The sequence below is a fragment of the Dipodomys merriami genome, unplaced genomic scaffold (genome assembly GCF_024711535.1).
Source record: "Dipodomys merriami isolate MVZ:Mamm:240054 unplaced genomic scaffold, mDipMer1.0.p SCAF_92, whole genome shotgun sequence".
Classification (NCBI taxonomy): Eukaryota; Metazoa; Chordata; class Mammalia; order Rodentia; family Heteromyidae; genus Dipodomys; species Dipodomys merriami.
This window is the reverse complement of record NW_027206535.1, coordinates 485,685-507,361: the sequence shown is the minus strand read 5'-3', so window position 1 is coordinate 507,361 and position 21,677 is coordinate 485,685. Positions and strand designations below refer to the sequence as shown.

The window sequence follows — 21,677 nt, the reverse complement described above, 5'->3', positions numbered from 1 at the left end:
TGCCAACATTCCATATATTAAGCCTCACTGGATTATGAAAAAAGGGAGCCAGGCACTGGTGACTCATGACTTTAATCTTAGCCATTCAGGATGCTGAGATCTGAGTATCATGGTTCAAAGCCAGCCTGGGCAGCAAAGTCCATGAGACTCTCATGTCCAATTACCACCAAAAAGCCAGAAGTGTAGCTGTGGTTCAACTGGTAGAATGCCTACCTTGAGCAAAAGTTAAGGTAGAATACCCAGGCCTTAATTTCAAGTCCCAGTACTGGTGCCCACGTGCATGCGTGCGCGCGCGCGCACACACACACACACACACAATGGGGTGAGAAAGAAGGGTAAAGTGTCACTCCTGATTGCCAAAGTGCAGTGAGAAGGTTAGATGTGGGGGTAGGACCCTTACCACACCACACCCTTCTTCAATCCTATGCTTCAATTCTGTTTTTATAATACTACTTGGCTCACAATTATACAACTTTTGGAAGACACAGAAATAATTATTCATACAATATATCCCATTACCAACCACTCCCTGAGCATCTTGGCCTCAACCCCACCCACTACACAATTATACAAAAGATCAAACAAAACCCACAAGTCCTGAAGATCTTACTGGCTCAGATGGCCTTCAATGCCATTAAAAGTCAAAGGGGCAGCTGGATAAGATCAAGGTCAGAGGTGAAAGTCAACCACACAACAAAGAAAACTATACTTTATTAATCTGGAAAACAAAACATTGAGGACAAAGAGTTTTTTTTAAAAAAAGGAATGGCAAGAAGTAAGTGCAAGCGGTCATGAGGAAGGGGATGAGTGCTCTATGACATCTTTCTGTGTGCCCGATAATTGCTCAGTACACACTATTCTCACTTCCCTTCCCCACATACCCTTACACCAAAAGCCAATACAATTGCATCTCCAGAGACATATCCGGGCTTTTCTTGATTTCACTCTCAGCCCTGGGCAGTCATGTTGGATCTTCGTTGGAGAAATTTTAGACTTTCCAACCACAGGTCTGAACCACAAAGCAGCAGTTTCCACTCCTGGAGAGCTGTCTCCTATTTGATTCGGTAGAGCAGCCAGGGGCCCTTGGTCAAAGCCCCAACCTCAAAGAAAAATGTCAAACCTTTAGAACTAGTTATTTTATTAAATGATATTAATACACATTTCAAAAGGATCTTGTTGTTGCCTCTAAAGCATGTAGTTGTTTTTGTTTTCCAAACTAAACACGTGAGAAATATCAATCCAACTTATCTAATTTATTAACAGGCACTCCACCAATTTTTTAAAAAAAGGGAGGAAGCAGTAATTTACAGCAGCTTCAAAATTGTAACAGCTGAAGCTTAATTCTGCATGAACAGGTAACTTCAGGACTGATAGTGATTATTCTGCAATTGTGGAAATTTAGCATATTCACAAGGTCTAGACAGAGAAAGGTTTGCTGTACTATGTATCACATTATATTCCTGGTGATAGGAGGATGAGTCCTATTCTGTTCATTTTACCCTCTCTAATTAAACCAACTTATGATTTACCTGGACTCTAGGGAGAACATAAGGGAGCAGGGAGAAAGCTCTCTCTTACTTAATCTAAGAGAAATCTCTTACAAAATACTTCAGGGACCTTATTTCTGATACCGTATCACTAAATTTTAAGCAGTACTAGTATTTTCACTAGAATTCTTTGTCTGTGATTTTATAGTGAGCACCAAGGACCTTAGGCAACTTCACATATGCTTTCATATGGAATCATGTCCTTGCTAAGACACGCTATATTAATACATTCTTTAAAAAATATGTTTATTTTTTTTTAAGTTGGATGAAATACAAAAGTCAGAGCATGGTCACAGAGTTTAAATCACAGACACAGAAAGAATAAAACCCTTTTGTTTCATGTTTTATGAATACCAGAATTCTTTTTGTTTCACTATATCACATATATACATTGTCGTCTTCTTTTACTGTTGTAGACAGACTTCCTTAATAGCCAGCAGTCTCATACAAATCCTCACTTCCATCCTGAAACAAATGTACTGAGGATCTTGTGGTAAAACTGAATTATCACACACACAAAACAAACACACACCTCTTAAAAGTCCATCTTTGACCTGTACAGTGTCTTCCTTTCATGTATCAGCCATCACACTTTTGAGGACAATTACCCTGTCCCAACATCCAGGAAGCTACTTTCCTGATATCCCCACATTTTCTGATAAAATCAAACGGTCAGTGAGCCTTTTCAAGTAAACACTACATTTAGCTTAAACAAGAGCAGCAGAAAGAATTCACATTCTTTTATTCTAGAATGAAAATCATCCCACTTAATTTCTACAAAAAAAGTCAACTTTGCAAGTAAAATAGAATACCTTACTCCCACCCCCACTTTCTTTTATGCTTTTTTTTTTTTGCTATACAAATGTCTTAATACTCAATATAACTCTACTTCTTTTGCTTTGCTATACTATGTACCCCATCCCACACACAAGGTCATGATATCATGCATTTTTGTGGGGAGAGCTACAGACAGGGCAGAGGCTTGAGAGGGTTAAAGTTAAGAACAGCTGGCTTAAGACCAGATAGGCATTAAGGAGATGAATGATCTGCCACATCCTAACCATAGAACACAAGGTGAACTAAAATAAATAACATGAAATACATAACACAAACTCCCAAGCTATAATGCACACCTGGTTTAGGCTGCTCCTTCTTTTAAAAGCAGATTTGAGATAAAGAATGGTCTTCTACTACATTGCTCACTTTCTTCCATCTTTTATTTCACAGAGAAATCCAAAAAATTCCTGTAGTACCCTATGGGTTAGTTCTATACTAACTTCAGAGAGAATACATGAATCTTGCTAGGATTCATTTAAAAACTGTTAGTACTGTTAGCTGGAGATTATCAGTGTATATCTTGGTGTAAAATACTAAATTAAAAAATTGTAATAAGCAGTATTTGCCTTTTAGTGTCCCTACATACAAAGATATAAACGCTCAAAGTACAGTGATTGTCTCTTTTCCCAAGTATTGGTTGTGGAATACAAACAAATCTTTTAAATCAGGGAGAAGGAAACACTTCTCATGTAAAATGACTAAGGGCACAAATGTTCTTTACTTCTTATTGGGGGGAGGGAGGTGGAGACTTAGCTAAGCTTGAGCCTTGAAATATATCAAGCTGCTAGCTGCAGAGAGGTGTCAATCTGGACTTATCAAGTCCTTCTATTTCTCTGTGAAAACCTGTAGAGTAATGCCCACCTGTTTCTAAGACACACTTGAAGAGGTATAATACAAAGATACTACCAAATCGCCTTTGAAATACCAAGAACAAGGGTGAATTGAGGACTGGGGAAAGGGAAAAGGAATACAAAGACAAAATATTTTCCTTTCTCTAACAGGTAAAGTTTACTGAAAACCACCGCTGAGCATCACATTAGGGAGACCAATGGTAAAATTAAGGTCTACTTATTGTTTAAAAATGCAGGGATATTTCAATTGCACCTTTGTGTCAACTGTCAACCATGGGAACTTTGTAGCCAAAACAGAAATGGTAACTGAGTAAGAAAAAGAAAGAAGCAGTAGGCAAGGGCTTATACAAGATGTGTGGGAACTACTGGAACATTTGCTAATCTTTCTTTTACAAAGATCAGATCACATCACACGAAAAAAACAAAAACAAAACACGGTTCCTTTCTTAGCTTTTTATACTGTAGTCACACTTTCAACTTTGAAATTCTATTCAGCTTCCTGAATTCCATTCAACGGACAAAAGGAAAACTTTCCACTTGAACAGTGAGATTTAGAGTACCTCAAAGTAACATGACAGCCTGATAGTACTTTAAAGGAAGAAGTTATTAAAAAATTAATTTTTTAGCAGGGCAAAGAACTCAATTTCAGTACCTTTAAAAACAAAACAAAACTGGACAGGCCCAAGGTCTCCCATATTTCCTTCCTCAAAAGTATCAGCTCTTGGCTATCAGCAGGACAGCAAGTACAAGAAAGGAAGGGGACAGGAACCCTGGAGTACTAAACAGGTCAAGCCCAAAGTAACACCCCAACATTGCACGTCATCACCTGTACTGAGGGAAGTTTTATTTCAATGTAGTAATATTTGATGGGACAGAACTTAGTTTTCCTCTCCACTCCCCAGAACCCTGGCCAAATGCAGTGGCTTTGGTTGTGTTTATTTCTTCTTTTTAAAAATACAAACAACTTGGGGAAGGAAGGTAGTAAGTGCAGTGGGAGAGAGGATAGATGGAATAGTAAAATATGTGGAGCTTTTTAATTTTGAAAAGAGGCCCTTCATTTAAAAAAAAAAAAAAGTAAATCAAGGGAGGGAAAACAAATAAAAACAACAATTAACCAAACTCCTACTTCCAATGCTCTCTGAACTGTTCAAATTGTCTTTCCCATGGTTCCAAATCAGTACCTGGGAGGGAAGAATGGGCGTTTTGGTGCAAAGAACGGAGGGCCCCTAGCAAAAGGTGGCCTGGGTCTTTTTAAACTGTGGAATGGGTCTCTGCCAAGAAAAGGTTCCCGGGGCCTAAAATCTGGCCTGGGACTCCGTAAAATCATACCACTCCGGCTGATGGTGTCTCTGTGTGAGGGACCCAGGAGGGGGCCACTGCTGCTGTTGCCGAGTCCCCCACCTCCTCCTCCTCCATGGGCTGGACCCAGGTGCTCCAGAGAATGGGAGGGCAGGCTCAGGCTCTCGCGTACACGGCTAAGGCCAGGGCCGTTGAGGTCCCGTTGGGTGGGGCCCACATGGTCCCTGGGTCCTGTGAGCACCCCAAAATGCTCAGCCAGGGCCCCTTGAAGGAGAGAACTATGGTCCTTGGGAAATACTGCCACAGCCCCTGCCACTCCGTGTTCTGCCAGTGGTGGGGTTGGGAAGGGAATAACCCCGGAGTGGTCAACCGGGGGCGGAGGGGGTGGAGTAGCAAAGGGGACAGCACTGGCGCCACTGCTATGTTCCCCAGGGGGTGGAGGGGGTGGGGTTGGGAAAGAAACTCCGCTGTGCTCGCCAGGAGGCGGCGGTGGGGCCGCGTGAGCCAGGGCCGCCTCTTTTGTGAAGGGGTTCGAAAGATCCACAGAGGGCAGATGAGTGGGCGCATCTCGAGAGAAGATACCACCATGATCCTTAGACGGGGCGGGCGGGGCAGGTGACGGCCCCACTGGCTCTCTCTGGAAGGGTGCCCCATGTTCCAGGGGGGATGGGGGGAGATGATGCTCAAATGTTGAGTTGAAACTGTTGGAACGAAAGCTGCCGACACTCTCCTGAAATTGGGGTGCCCGTTCCTTGTATGGTGTTGTTTTAAAACCAGTGAGGCCTCCGCTGCCCCCACCCCCAAGGGACGCCAGCTCAGAGGCACTTGAGGGACCATTGTCAAAAGAGCTGCCTGATGTGCTCAGATCAAACCAACCCACCCTTGAAGCCTCACGCCCATGTCCTCTATTTCCCTTCCCAGGAACTCGGATGGACTCTACCGTCTGTATTGGCTCCCCTGACATCCTCCTATTGGCTGCATTATGGTAACCCAGAGTTTCTATAGGGGCCCCCTTTTCTTCTGTGCTATCAGGCAAGTCTAAGCAGGAGGAGGAGACACGGGTTTCTATGCGATAGTGCTCTTCTTGTTGCTGCTCAGTGGCTGTCAAACTGGGCTGGGTGAGGTTGGACAGGCTGACACCATCACTGGAAGTGCCCTTGTTGGGGGTCTGGCCAAAATGCTTATCATCGGAGGGCTTGCGCGAGGCATTTTTAAGCATATTCTTAAACTCAATCGTCGAGGTGGTAGAAATGGTGGAGGCCAGGACTTTCTCCATGCCTGATGCGGGTGGGTGGCCCGTGGGAGCCGCAAGGGTACTCTGCGGAGAGAAAAGGGAACGATGTGGAACTGGGTGAGGAGAGTCTGGGTACTGCTTCTGTGGCAAAGTGAGATGCCCAGTGGTAGGCTGAGACAAGCTATTGTGGTTGGAGTCAGGGGTGAAAAATGAATCATTCTTACTCGGCGATGGCGACCGGTCAGACCCAGGTTCATTCCCTCTCATGTTGAAGGCACCAAACAGACCAGGGGAAGACGAGAGAGGGTCACAGTTCTCACTAGCATCCAGGAGAGCTCTCACAGATGGAGGGAAGGCAGACTTTACCCCAAATTCTTGAGCCCTGTGGCTGTAACTGGACAGGATTGGCTGGTACTCGGTGGCATCAGCAAGCTTGCTTGACTTCAGGATCGATTTGGCTGGTTTCTTCTCTAGGTTCATCATAGCAGAAGGTGGAGGCCCTGAATACTCAAAATCTCGGTAATCCTCATCTTCTTGGAAAGAAGTATCTGGAAAGAACTTTTCCTGGGAAGAGTCCATCAGGGAAGATGGTCTCTCCATTCCATCAGAAGACTGCTTATAGGGAGACTCGCTGCCCAGGCCAAAGGGTCGATATGTAGACGAAGAATTGGAGAGCTCCCGGGAGTAGCTTTCCTCTCTCCCAGGGGGTGGTGACCTTGTACTGCTCGGTGTTGAGGAACCAGGGCTAATGATCTTAGAAAGCAAGGACATAGTATCTACACTGCTGGACGTGGGCTTGTCCATCATCTCATCCTGGGTAGGTGTTCCACTCCGCTCATCCCTTACCGGGGTTCCATCGATGTTGTCCATTGAGGTGCTAGTAGGGCCACGCTGCAAGTCTGATGGATGACTCTCTGTTGAGGCACTGGACCCCAAACTGCTCAGGATTGGGATGTTTAGGTTTAAGCCACTGAAACCAGGATTACCTTTTAAGAAGTTGTGGATCTTCATTTCCAGGCTTGGGGAGGTGGACTCTGACTCTAGCTTTGGCTTGGAAACCTCTGAAGATTGGCATATGGCAACTTCAGTAGGTGGGGCAGCAGGGCTACTGTTATGGGTACCTGTAAACCCTAGAGAATTAGCAGGTAGTTTAAAAGTAGTGCTTGGGAGCCCTGGGTTGTGCCCAATTGATGCCTTATTGGCAGAAGTTGAAGAGACTTCAGAAGTTGATGAATTAGGAGAATAGCTGAAGCTTTTGGGAATAAATGACTGGGCATTGGAGGGCAGATTTCTTCCCTTTATGGTAGACACTGTTGTGTTGGCTGGGGAGGATGAAATGTTCTGGGATGCAGCTTCGGTAGCTGGAACTGGATTCCCAGTAACACTCTGAAGTAAAGATGACAGGCCTGTAGAAACAAAGATTAGAGGAATTAAAGAAAACACCCCTCTACTGTATAATAAAAACAATGTCAGTTTTTTAGATATTATCTTTTCATTCTGGTGGGAACCAGATAAGACTTCAAAATATGAAGCGAAAGGGAATTCACATCAAGCAAGCAATGCCAAAATGTCACAGAAATGGGTCCTATTTATCAATCTAAGATAGCAAATCATTGAAATGTTTCCACTACAGTCCAGAACAAGGCCAACAATAAAAGGCAACAGGAAGGGGAGGATTTTAATGTCAGAATCATTCACAGATTAAATAAAGCTGTGTAGGAAGAGAATGGAAGCAAAATTATTCTTAAAACAACACTTTAAGCCAGTATTTCTTTTTTCTTTCATTTCTCAAAGTGCAGGGATGTGAACTCAGGGTTTCTTGCTTGTTAGACAGGTGCCACTGAGCCATGCTTCCAGCTTTAAGCCAGTATTTTATTTTTCATTATTTTATTTTTTGGTGCTAGTCCTGGGGCTTGAACTCCGGGCCTAAGTACTGTCTGAGCTTTTATGCTCAAGGCTAGCACTCTACCACTTGAGCCTCAGCTCCATTTCCAGCTTTTGGTGCCTGGATCCTACTCAGATTTTCTTTCTTTTCTTTTTTTGTGGTTGGTCATGGAGCTTGAACTTGGGGCCTGGGTGCTGTCTCTGAGCTCTTCTGCTCAAGACTAGCTACTACTCTGAGCTTAGTGCCACTTCTGGTTTTCTGGTGATTAATTGAAGAAGAGTCTCATGGACTTTATGGGCTGGCTTTGAACTGTGATTTTCAGATCTCGCTACCTAGGTAAAACTATCTTTCACCACTAACAAGCTGTAGAAAAATCTTATCAAATAGAGCTGTGGATGACAAAATAAGAACAAAATTATAAGAGATTTGCTTTACAGGTTTTGAGTAAATATATTTCTTTACATTGCTAGATATAATTCTCTTAAAAGTTAAGGAGAAATCTACTTCCTGTTAACAAACAACCGTATTACTATCCACAAAGGTTATGTTCTAGAGTTCTCATTTTGTCAGAATACATTTAGTTCTATTCAAGATTTTGCCTGATGAGTTCATATCATGCTATGATACTGTTGTAGTAATCTGAAAAGGGTTTTTTTTTTTTTTTGGTTTTGTGTGTGGAGGGGTAGGTACCTGTACTAAGGCTTGAACTCTGGGGCCATGTGTTCTTTTTTTTTTTTTTGGGTCCAGTCGTGGGGCCTGAACTCTGGGCCTGGGCGCTGTCCCTCAGCTCTTCAGCTCAAGGCTAGCACTCTACCACTTGAGCCACAGTGCCACTTCCGGCTTTTTTCTTTTTGCTTATGTGGTGCTGAGGAATCGAACCCAGGGCCTCGAGCATGCAAGGCAAGCGCTCTACCACTGAGCCACCTTCCCAGCCCCTGGGGCCATGTGTTCTAACAGGACTTTCTCTCACAAGTCTAGCCCTCTATCACTTGAGCTATACCTTCACTTCTAGCTTTTTGCTGACTAATGGGCAATACGAATCTCTCAGACCTGCCTGGCTGCCTTTGAGTCTCAGATCTCAGCTTCTTGAGTAGCTAGGATGATAGGCTTTGTCTACTGGAGCACAGCAGACTCTTCCTTCTTCCTCTTTAGTGCTGGTACTGGGGCTTGTTTTGCCTCTCACTCGACTTTCTTGGACAAGGCTAGAGATTTACCACTTGAACCACACCTCTACTTTTTTTTTTTTTTGCCAGACCTGGGGCTTGAACTCAGGGCCTGGGTGCTGTGTTTGAGCCTCTTTGTGCTAAAGGATGGTGCTGTACCACTTAAGCCACAGTGTCACTTCTGGCTTTTTTTTTTTTTTTTTTTTGAGGAGTTTATTAGGGCTAAGAGTCTCACATACTTCATGCTTGGGCTGGGCTTAGAACCCACTGAGTAGCTAGGATACAGGCATGAGCCACTGGACCCAGCCCAACACAACTGTACCTCTATTTGCTAACTAACTGAAGAGTCTCACAAATTTGTCTACCTGAGCTGGCTTTGAATTGCAATCTTCAGATCTTAAATTTCTTGAGTAGTGGCATAAGCTACTGGTGTCTGGCTGAAAAGCCTCTCTTTAAGAATTGTATCTAGGGGCTGGGAAGGTGGCTCAGTGGTAGAGCGCTTGCCTTGCATGCCTGAGGCCCTGGGTTCGATTCCTCAGCACCACATAAGCAAAAGGAAAAAAAGCCGGAAGTGGCCCTATGGCTCAAGTGGTAGAGTGCTAGCCTTGAGCTGAAGAGCTGAGGGACAGCGCCCAGGCCCAGAGTTCAGGCCCCACTACTGGACCCAAAAAAAAAAAAAAAAAAAAAAAAAAAGAATTGTATCTATAGGAATAGCTTAAACACAAAACGAGTTTAAGATTTTTTTAACTTTGGAATGATAGTAAAAGAGGAACTGCATTGATAAAGATGCACTATACTTAAGAAACTGATTTGTGGCATTGAAACCCCTTTGTACAACTGCTTAAAGATAATTTTTAAAAAATTAAGAAGAACTAAAAGAATCAGAACTAGATGTGTGGCTCAAGTGGTAGAGCACTTGCCAAGCAAACTCAAACCCCAGACTGAGGAAAGAAAAGGGGGATAAGAGTGAGGAGAACGTTAAAAAAAAATCCCCCCCCTCAGTCGTGGGGCTTGAATTCAGGGCCTGGCCACTGTCCTTGAGCTTCTTATTTCCTCAAGACTAGTGCTCTAGCACTTACGCCACAATACCACTTCTGGTCTTTTCTGTTTATGTGGTACTGAGGATTCAAACCCAGGGCTTCATGCATGCTAGGCAAGTAGTCTACCATTAAGCCATATTCCCAGCCCTGGCTGTTAATTTCTTAAATGAACTGGCCCAAGAACTAGTAGTACTAGATATGCTGTAGTATGTCCTTCGTTTTTCCTTTTAGTTTTTCTTTTCTTTTTTTTTTTTTTTGGGTCGTGAGGCCTGAACTCTGGGCCTGGGCGCTGTCCCTCAGCTCTTCAGCTCAAGGCTAGCGCTCCACCACTTGAGCCACAGCACCACTTCCGGTTTTTTTCTTTTTTTTTTTTTGCTTATGTGGTGCTGAGGAATCGAACCCAGGGCATACAAGGTACTTAAGAAACTGGCATACAAGGTAAGCGCTCTACCACTGAGCCACCTTCCCAGCCCCTTTTAGTTTTTCTAGACAGAGTCTTGCTATGTAGCCCAGGCTGTTCTCAAACTCAAGATTCTCTTGACTTACACTCTAAGTGTTGAAGTTACTGTATCATCAATTCTTTGGTATCCCAAAATGGAAACTGTTCTGTATAATAAAGTTCATCTATATCTTTTAAGATAAAATAAACAGGGACTAGGAAGGTGGCTCAGTGGTAGAGTGCTTGCCTTGCATACATAGGCCCTGGGTTCAATTCCTCAGCACCACATAAGCAGAAAAAGCCAGAAGTGGCGCTGTGGCTCAAATGGTAGAGCGCTAGTCTTGAGCTGAAGAGCCAAGGTCCAGAGTTCAGGCCCCATGACCGACAAAAAAAAAAACAAAAAACAGTAATTGGCTGATCCAGTATTTACAGAATAGTTCAATAAAGAACTGATAGATAGGGCTGGGAAGGTGGCTCAGTGGTAGAGCGCTTGCCTTGAATGCATGAGGCCCTGGGTTCGATTCCTCAGTACCACATAAGCAAAAAGAAAAAAGCTGGAAGTGGCGCTGTGGCTCAAGTGGTAGAGCGCTAGCCTTGAGCTGAAAAGCTGAGGGACAGCGCCCAGGCCCAGAGCTCAGGCCTTACAACTGGACCAAAAAAAAAAAAAAAAAAAAAGTATATGAAGCTCAACATTTACTAACCTGTACTAACACCTGGAATTAATGTAGTCCCTAGAGATGTCATGGAGTAGGTAAAAGAATACTGGGCACTAATCCTAATTGGATAAATACATATGTGACTTTAATCAGGTCATATTGCCCCTTAAATGAAAGGGATGGTATCAGACTAGAGAGTATTTAAAGTCTCTTTCAGTGCTCACATTCTATAAATGCTAGATCATAAATGATAAATATAAGGTAATAATGGACTAATGGTATACATTTCTTGGCTTTGTATTCCTAGAACTGGAATTCAGTATTAGGCCAGAGACGTAACATTCAAAATTCAAGTCCCTCTGGCACATGCCAGTTTACCTTGTAGTGCAGGGGCTGACTGAGTCTGGGTTTTGGAAAGAGCAGATAGAATACTCTCTGGGGTGATCTCCACCTTCGAGAGGATATTTGCCAGAGGGTTGTGAGAAGTTGTTGTGGCAGGTGCAGGTGGTTTCGGGCCACTGGTGATGTTGCTGGGACTGGTGGGAGTTGCTGGAGAAGGTCTCGATGCAGGACTGACCCCTGGTGGCAGAAAGATGAACTCAAGAAAATGCAATTCAAACTGCACTTTTAATTCGACACTTGTCTAATCCGCCAATGATCCACAAAAGATTCCTTATTATAACATATACAAAGAAAAAAAATCTGAAGATTAAATTCAAGATTTGCTCCTTTTACTTGGAACATCCTTAAAACAAACAAGTATTCGGCTATTTTCATAAATACCTATTAGTTTTCAGAACCCAAATAAAAATAAACTAGGGAAATATACTTAACATTTTTTTTCTTTTTTTTGGTCAGTTGTGGGGCTTGAACTCTGGGCCTGGGCGCTGTCCCTCAGCTCTTTAGCTCAAGCCTATCTCTCTACCATTTGAGCCACATCACCACTTCCAATTTTCTGGTGGTTTATTGGAGATAGAGTCTCATGGACTTTTCTGCCCAGGCTGGCTTTGAACTGTGATCCTCAGCTTCCTGAGTAGCTAGGATTACAGGTGTGAGCCACCAGCACCTGGCTTAACATTGTTTTGTGTGTGTGCCAGTATTGAGGCTTTTACTTAGGGAAGGCCTTGGCACTGTCTCTTTCTGCTTTTTCATTCAAGGCTGTCATTCTACCACTTAAACCACAGCTCCACTTCTGGGTTTGATGGTTATCTGGAGTTAAGAGTCTTACAGACTTTTCCTGCCAAGGCTGGCTTCAAACCTTGATCCTCAAATCTCAGCCTCCGGAGTAGCGAGGATTACAGGCGTGAGCCATCAATACTGGGTCTTTTTCCTCTATCAGATATTTGAGAATCCTGCCTCAGAGCCCTGCTGGTGCCCAGTAAAGACAGATGGCTCTGGGCACTGGTGGCTAATGCCTGTAATCCTACTCAGGAGGCTAAGATCTGAGGATCACGGTTCAAAGCCAGCCCGGGCAGCAAAGTCCATGAGACTCTTATTTCCAATAAACCACCAGGAATCTAGAAGTGGCGCTGTGGCTCAAGTGGTAGAGTGCTAGCCTTGGGCTGAAGAGCCCAGGCCCAGAGGTCAAGCCCATGACCGATCAAAAAAAAAAAACCAAAAAAATCCCCCAAACAGATGGCTAAATGATCAGTCACTCCAACTGCAGAACTCTTGCATGTGCTAGGTTAGTAATTTGCTTCTGAAATGGCCTTTAAAACAGGATTTATATAAGCAACCTCTATATGTTTACATTTTAAAATATTGGGTAGATTATTAACATAGTAAAAAAGGTATATAAAGATAACAAAAACAAACATTTGATTTGTTAAAAATGATGAAACTATGAGCAAAGATTTTACAAGAAATAAAATGAAAAAAGTTAACATTTTTAATCCAAAGAATGTCTTAAAACAAACAACTTTAAAAGGTTTGAATAGGACATCAATTAAAATGAAACTGAGAATGTGAGGAACAATGGAAATGTCCATACATTAGGTCCATAAATTAGTACGCTCTTAGATACCAATTTAGTTATAACATTTAAAAAAACCCAAAAATCTACATACTCCCTCCCCCTTTATTGGGTGACATTCCTGGGAGCTTGAACTTGGGCTAGGTACTGTCCTTGAGCTCTTATGCTCAAGGTTAGTTCTCTACCACTTGAACCCTGGCTCTGTTTCTGGCTTTTTGGTAGTTAACTAGAGTTAACTGGAGAGACTTTCCTACTCAGGCTGGCTTTGAACCACAATCATGAGATCTCAGCCTCTGGAGTAGCTAGGATTATAGCTGTAAGCCACTGGTACCAGCACTACATGACCGTCTTTGAGTGTCTCTATCTTTTAGGAATATATCTAAGTATTTATGATTTGATTAAATGATGTGATTTCCTTTCAAAAGAATCCAGACTGGGTAAGGAACAGATAAACTAAGATTTGGTGTGGTTAGCACATTGTAGCGAAGTGGCGAGTACATGAGAGTGACATACTCGTGTGTATTTTGTCTTTTTGGGGGGAGGGGGGTCAGTTGTAGGGCTTGAACTCTGGGCCTGGGTGTTGTCTCTGAGCTCTTCAGCTCAAGGCATGCCCTCTACCAGTTGAGCCACAGCGCCACTTCCAGTTTTCTGGTGGTTAATTGGAGGTGAGTCTCACCAACTTTCCTGCCCAGGCTGGCTTTGAACCCTGATCCTCAGATGTCAGCCTCCTGAGTAGCTAGGATTACAAGTGTGAGCCACAGGTGCCCAGTTTTGTATTTTCTTTTTTTGTGCTGGTATTGGGGCTTGATCTTGGGGCCTGGACACTGTTCCTGAGCTTTTGTGCTCAAGCTAGCACTCTACTACTTAAGCCACAATGCTACTTCCAGCTTTTTGGTAAGAGTCTCATGGACCTTCCTGCCTGGGCTGGCCTTGCACCACAATCCTCAGATCTTAGCTTCCTGAGTGGGCTTACAGGTGTGAGCCACCTATGTCCAGCTACTCTTGTGTATTTTCATTTAGTTTTAATAAAACCAACCAAAAACTTTCCCAAAATATGTATCTACTGATCAATTCTTTAGTTTCTTTTAGAGGCAAGGTCTCATTATGTAGTCCATACTGGCCTTGAACTCAATCCTTCTGCCACAGTCTTCTGAGTGGATTACAGACCCATACCATCAAACCTGGCCCTATTCATCAACTCATCTAGGAAGACTTCATAACATTTTATCATCCAGATTGTTTATTACAGTATGCCTTTTTAACAGTGGAAAGATAAAAACATAAACGTCTAATAATGAAAGATAAATTATCAAACACTAGATAGCTATTAAAATGTATTTAATATTCAATGACATAAAATGTTCCTATGTACTTCACTTTTAGGTAGCTATTTTTAAGACAATATAGACAATATGTTTCTATTATTAAAGAAAAATTATTACAAAGATTTAATCCTCAAACACTAACATAGATATAATTTTATGGGTAAATATAAGTGGCTTCCTTTAGCATAGAATTGTAGGCATCTGTTTATTTTCTAAAGCATTTGGTTTTATTGTATTTTTAACAAAAAATTTCAATATTTACCACCAACAAAAAAACAAATAATGGCAAAAAAAAAAAAATGATGGCCATCAGTTTTTGTATCCTCTTCACTGGGTTACTTACCAGTATTTTTCATGACTGATGTCAGGCTGCTAAGGATGGAACTGATCTTTGCCAGATCCACATTAGCCAGGTTTGGCAAAGCCAAAGCTGGGGAAGAGGGCAGAAGAGTAGTATTCACAGGCTTTGCAAGAGGTGGAGTTGCTGTCATGGTCACAGGAACAGGGGCACACGAAGAGGCCTTTGAGGTACTTTCTGTTGGCTTTGTAGGTACAGAAGTAGAGACTGACTTCTCCATAGGTTTTTCCTTCCTGTCCTCCACTGTTTCAATCAACAAGAGACAATATTATATTCACTCTTTTCTAGACTTTACTTCTAACATTAAGTAGTATGTCCTAATATTTTCTGACCAGAGAATAAAAAAACCACTATATATATATATATATATATATAGTTTGTTTTGTTTTTGTTTTTTTGGTGCTGGTCCTGGGGCTTCATCTCAGGGCCTGGGCACTGTCTGTGAGCCTTTTTTGCTCAAGGGTAATGCTCTACACTTGAGCCAAAGCTCCACTTTTGTCTTTGGTGATTAAAGAGTCTCATGGACTTTCCAGCCCTGGCTCTGTTTTTTTTTTTTTTTTTTTTTTTTTTTGCGTCCAGTCATGGGGCCTGAACTCTGGGCCTGGGCGTTGTCCCTCAGCTCTTCAGCTCAAGGCTAGCGCTCTACCACTTGAGCCACAGCACCATTTCCAGCTTTTTACTTTTTGCTTATGTGGTGCTGAGGAATCGAACTCAGGGCCTCCAGCATGCAAGGCAAGCGCTCTACCACTGAGCCACCTTCCCAGCCCCTCCCTGGCTCTGTTTGAACCGTAACCCTAGTCTCCTGAGTAACATGAGCTCTTTTTACTTCTTAAAGTCACATTCTTTACAATTTATGATCATTTACACCATCGATATGTGCTTTAAAAAATTTCCCAATCACTTTACATCTTGTTAATGATTTTTTTTTTTAAGTTGTAAAGCTTGAACTCAGGGCCTGGGCACTCTCCCTGAGCTCTTTTAGTTCAAGGCTAGCACTCTACCACTCTGAGTCACAGTTCTCCTTCTGGTTTTTCACTGGTTAATTGTAAGTAAGAGTCTCATGGAGACTTTTCTGCCCAGGTTGGCTCCGAACCACAATTCTCAGATCTCAGTCTTCTAAGTAGCTAGGATTACAGGCATGAGCCACCAGCGTCTACCTTTAATGACCCTTTACATACTTTCAGTATTAGTGTATTTGTTTATTTTTTGTTGGTCATGGGGCTTGGACTCAGGGCCTTGGTGCTGTCCTTCAGCTCTTCAGCTCAAGGCTGTCACTTGAGCCAAGGGCCACTTCCGGTTTTCTGGTGGTTAATTGGAGATAAGAGTCTCAAAGACATTCTTGCCCCTGCAGGCTTTGAACTGTGATCCTCAGATCTCAGCCTTCTAAGTAGGATTACAGGCGTGAGCCAGCAGCGCCCGGTTTAATTTAAAATTTTAAAAGAATTTTCTGGAACAGGGCTGGGAAGGTGGCTTAATGGTAGAGTGCTTGCCTTGCATGCATTAGGCCCTGGGTTCGATTCCTCAGCACCACATAAGCAGAAAAAGCCAAAAGCGGCGATGTGGCTCAAGTGGTAAAGTGCTAACCTTGAGCTATAAAGCTGAGGGACAGCTCCCAGGCCGAGTTCAGGCCCCATGATTGACAAAAAAAATTCCAACTTTTTCTGAGTAATTTATTAGAGGTTAAGAATCTCACAGACTTTTCTGCTCAGCTGGCTTTGAACTGCAAACCTCAGATCTCTGCCTACCATAAGTAGCTAGGATTAGAAGATAAGCCATGGTGCCCAACTCCTTTTGGGGAGTTTTAAGTTGATGTACTAATTATATATATATTAAACTATGTGTCTATCTGTGGTTGATTAATTGCTAGAATATAGAATTAATATAGAATTTGAAATATTTAGAATACTTATAGAAATTAGAAATACAGAATATTAATAATATAGAAATAAGCTATCTATTAAGCACATAAGGACATACCAATAATTTTTGACCCATCATCTTCCACATCTGAGAGCTCCATGTCTTCCACATCACGATTATCAGTCACAGGTTCTGGGGTGGCAGATTTCTCACTCTCCATGGTTGGTGACTGTGATTCTTCACCTCCCATTCCCTGAAATGGAGACTCAGAACCAGTTGGAGAGGGAGCATCCATGCTTGGAGAAGGGACTGGTGATTCTTCAGGATCAGGAAGAGTTGACTTCAATTGATCTAACTTCTTCTTTAAATTGTTTACCCGATTAGCAAATGTTTTATATGCCTAAAAGAGAAAAAGATATCTTATTTCTCTGGCATAAGAGCCAAACGAGGATGATACATTAAGCAATGTTCTGCTTTTTTTTTTTTGTCGATCGTGGGGCTTGAACTCTGGGCCTGGGCACTGTCCCTGAGGTCTTCAGCTCAAGGTGAGTGCTCTGCCACTTGAACCACAGCATCACTTCCATTAATTGGAGATAATGAGTCTCATGGACTTTCCTGCCTGGGTTGGCTTTGAACCAAGATGCTCAGATCTCAGACCCCTGAGTAGCTAGGATTATAGGTGTGAGCCATCAGCACCTGGCTTGGGATTTTTGTTGTTGTTGTTTGTTTTTTGATCATCAGTGTGGTCTGAACTCTGGGTCTAGGCACTGTCCCTCAGCTCTTCAGCTCAAGGCTAGCGCTCTACCACTTGAGCCACAGCACCACTTCTGGCTTTTTTTCTGCTTATGTGGTGTTGAAGAATCAAACCCAGGGCCTCATGCATGCAAGGCAAGCGCTCTACCACTGAGCCACCTTCCCAGCCCAGTAGTTATACTTTCTTAAGGTCCAATTTCCTGTAATTGTTTGTTTTTAAAGACCTCGACAATTTTGAAGGTCTGTCTGTTGATTGAGATCTGTCTGATAATTTCCTCAAGTCTGGCTGGGATTTATCAGTTTGGGGAGATATGATTTAAGTGCTATAGTCAACACATTGAATTGGAGGTACTTAACACAAACACAATGACCTGCATTTGATCACTTTTCAATATTAGCATCAAAATTGAATATTAGTATTTTATATGATTAAATTCTATTCATCTCCGATTATCTTAACTGTCAGTATCTTAAGTCTGTGTGCTATTTTTCTTTTCCTTTCCCATTTTACTGTCAGTCACCGGCCTGGGTGACGTCCTGAGCTCTTTCACTTTTGAGCCACTCCTCCACTTCTGGTTTTCTGGTGGTTAATTTGGGAGATAAGAGTCTCCCTGGTAATCCTAGCTACTCAGGAGGCTGAGACCTGAGGATCGTGGTTCAAAGCCAGTCTGGGCAGTAAAGTCCATGAGACTCTTATCTCCAATAAGCCACTCAGAAAACTGGAAGTGGTGCTGTTGGCTCAAGTGGTAGGGAGCTAGCCTTGAGCAGAAGAGCTCAGGGACAGCGCCCAGGCCCAGAGTTCAAGCCCCATGACAAACAAAAAAAGAAAAAAAAAAAAAAAAGTCTTGGGGCTAGGAAGGTGGCTCAGTGGTAGAGAGCTTGCCTTGCATGCCTGAGGCCCTCAGCACCACATAAGCAAAAAGCTGGAAGTGGCACTGTGGCTCAAGTGGTAGAGCGCAAGCCTTGAGCTGAAGAGCTGAGGGACAGTGCCCAGGCCCAGAGTTCAGGCCCTACAACCGGACCCCCAAAAAAAAGAGTCTCCTGGACTTTCCTGCCTGTGCTGGGTTTAAGTTGACATCCTCAGATCTCAGCCTCCTGAGTAGTTAGGATTACAGGTGTAAACCAACAGTGAGTGCCTCACTCCAAAGGATCAATGCTCCTATCAAGAACAAATAGAAATTCTAATATTGTACATCAATGGTAAAATATTTGCCTAGAAGGCAATAAGACAGATCCCTAGCACCTATCGTATGTGCGTGGACCATATATACATCTAGACACCATACGATCTTTCACATACGATGTTCAGCATTCAAAAACAAATTAGCAAGTTAATAGGTCCAAATAATTAAAAAAGAAAAAAAATACATTCACAATACACCGACAACAAATAAAGCTAATATTGGAATTATCTGACAAAACCCAAATAGCTATAGTTAATATGTTCACAGCCTAGGAAAACCTTTTCCCCTTCTTTCTTCAATTATTAAATCCCAAACCCATCAGTTGGAGCTGAAAGGAAGTCTGCACAGGTGAGAGGCATTTCAAGGGATTTCAGAGTCTAAAGATGAGAAAGCTCACAGAGGTGGTTGACAGGGATACATGTCTGATCAAGATTTTGTTAAAGTGTTAGAACACTCAGAATCACAAGTAAGGGAGAAAACTAGAAACAAAATTTGTTTTGCTGGACTGAAATAACACTGTGACCTCATTGTTTGAAACATGTATGTATACACAAGTATATATATATATATATATACACACACACACACACACACACATATATACACATAAATGTGTACAGAGGTTAAATATGTATATATAGACACATATTTTCTGGCTTTCTAAATGGTACCACCTAGCTGCAGTGATATCTAATGAGGACATTTATTGCTTAGATCTTGGTTTCTAAACATTGTTTCAGCAAAATGTACTATGTCATTTAGAGAAATAACTGATTCCAGGGCTAGGTAAAGAGGTGAGCCTGGAACATCTTGTTCTGAAAGTGAGGAAGTGTTTAAAAATGATGGGGAGGGCTAGGAATACGAATTAGTGGTGAAGTGCTTGCCTAGCATGCATAAAGCCCTGGGCTCGATTCCTCAGTACCACAGACACAGACAAAGTCAGAAGTGGTGCTGTGGCTCAAGTGGTAGAATGCTAGCCTTGAGCAAAAGAAGCCAGGGACAGTGCCCAGGCCCAGAGTCTAAGCCCCAGGACTGGTTAAAAAAAAAAAAATGATGGGGACCTGGACAGGAAAGTCTATAAGCCTCTTATCTCCAGTTAGCCACCAAAAAAAACTTAAGTAGAGCTGTGCCTCAAGTGGGACAGTACCCAGACTGTGAGTTCAAGTCCCAAAACTAGCACAAAGAGAGAGACAGAGAGGGAGAGAGACAGAGAGGGAGAGGGAGGGAGGGGAGGGAGGGAAGGATGAAGGGAGGGAGGGAGACAGGAAGGTAGGTAGGTATTGTGGTATATATATGCTTGTAAGTCCAACATTTGGAAGGCTGAGGCAGTAGAGGAGAATTTTGAGGCCAGTCTGGGCTTACAGCAAGATCATCTAATGAAAGATAGGGTCAGGTCAAAAGAGCACAAAAAGGGATTTGTAAAGAAGGTCCATTGGACAAAATTTGGTCAATTTGAGCATCAAAATACTTGTCATAATGAATCCTGGCAGAAGGTAGAAGCAGGAAAATGGACAGTTCAAGGCTAGCCTGGGCAAAGGTAGTAGTCAGACCTTGTCTCAAAAACAAATGAAGAAGCCAGGCTGTAATCCTAATTCCTCAAGAGGCTGAGATCTGAAGATTGAGGTTCAAAGCCAGCCCAGGCTGCAAAGTCCATGAGACTCTTATCTCAAATAAACTACTCATAAAAAGCCAGAAGTGGCGCCGTGGCACAAGTAGCAAAGCACTAGCCTTGAGCAAAAGAGGCTCAGGGACAGTGCCCAGACCCAGAATTCAAGCTTCATGAACCTTACCCCCTTCCCCGCCCCCCCAAAAAAATGAAGAGAGAAGGGGAGGTATTAAGTGGGAATAGGGATGCGGAAGAAGAAATAAAAGATTCCAGAAAATGGCCTAGCCTAAACAAGATTCAGGGTTCAATTCCTAGTACCACAAACAACCCCAAACCATTAATTTATATGGATATATATGAGCAAACAAATTCTGACGAGAAACAGGATATTTATACAGTTTCCAAATACCCCCAAAAAACATAATAATTACATCGCTAGTTTTCTCAGTCTGTGATAATAAACTACTATAACATACAAGGCTTAAAACAATAAAAATTTATCAAGATATATTTTATTAATAAATTTTAACCTTTTTTTTTTTTGGTCAGGTACTAGTGGCTCATGCCTGGATCCTAGCTACTCAGGAGCTGAGATCTGAGGATGGCGATTCAAAGCCAGTTCAGGCAGGAAAGTCTATGAGACTCTTACCTCCAATTAGCCACCAGAAAATCAGAAGTGGTGCTGTGGCTCAAGTGGTAGAGCCCTCGCTTTGAGGTGAAGAGCTCAGGGACAGGGCTTAGGCCCAAAGTTAAGTCCCACGACCAACCAAATAAATAAACTACTTTCTTAAATGGCAACTCCTTTGTACAACTACCTAAAGACAATTAAAAAACAACATCAACAAAAACTTACTGTCTCAAGTTAAATGGTACAATCAGTTGAGGTACCCAACAGATGAATGAATAAAGATGTGAGATGTGTACACACACACACACACACACACACACACACACACACACACACACACACACACACACATTTACACAGAATATTACAATCATAGGAAAAATGAAGTGGCACTGTGGCTCAAGTGGTAGAGCGCTCACTTTGATGTCAAGAGCTCAGGGACAGCACCTAGGCCCAGAGTTCAAGCCCCACAACTGACAAAAACAAACACATTTTTAGCCAAGCGTCAGTGGCTCATGCCTGTAATCCTAGCTACTCAGGAGGCTGAGATCTGAGGAGTGAGGTTCAAAGCCAGCCTGGGCAGGAAAGACCGTGAGACTCCTATCTCCAATAAACCACTAGAAAACCGGAAGTGGCGCTGTAGCTCAAGTGGTAGAGCGCTCGCCTTGAGCTGAAGAGCTGAGGGACAGTGCCCAGGCCCAGAGTTCAAGCCCCATGACTGACAAAAAAAAAAAAAAAAAAAGAAAATCGGAAATGGTGCTGTAGCTCAAGTGGTAGAGTGCTCACCTTGAGCTGAAGAGCTCAGGGACAGTGCCCAGGCTCAGAGTTCAAGCCCCACAACTGACCAAAAAAAAAAAAAAAAGAATCATGTTATCTGCAGGAAAATAAAACTGGAGGACATAATCTTGAGTGAGATAAACCAAGCTCAAAAAGTCAAGTATCGGGGCTGGGAAGGTGGCTCAGTGGTAGAGCGCTTGCCTTGCATGCATGAGGCCCTGGGTTTGATTCCTCAGTACCACATAATCAAAAAGAAAAAACCC

At 42.7% G+C, this 21,677-nt stretch overlaps 1 protein-coding gene across 4 annotated transcripts in view; it reads right to left on the bottom strand.

The window, feature by feature from the left end:
* Positions 1-676: 676 nt before the first annotated feature.
* Positions 677-21,677, bottom strand: part of LOC138821453 (regulation of nuclear pre-mRNA domain-containing protein 2) — a 71,000-nt gene continuing 49,999 nt past the window's right edge. For 2 of the 4 annotated variants that reach the window (XM_070013681.1, XM_070013680.1), the window contains 5 exons: positions 16,584-16,866; positions 14,592-14,849; positions 11,330-11,530; positions 5,993-7,174; positions 5,662-5,852 (listed from right to left, as the gene is read on the bottom strand). In XM_070013681.1, coding sequence (XP_069869782.1) covers positions 5,764-5,852; positions 5,993-7,174; positions 11,330-11,530; positions 14,592-14,849; positions 16,584-16,866 — 2,013 coding nt within the window. In that variant the 3' untranslated portion in view covers positions 5,662-5,763. Of the gene's footprint in view, positions 7,175-11,329; positions 11,531-14,591; positions 14,850-16,583; positions 16,867-21,677 lie in introns of all 4 variants that reach the window. The other 2 variants (XM_070013679.1, XM_070013678.1) reach the window with 1 other exon arrangement.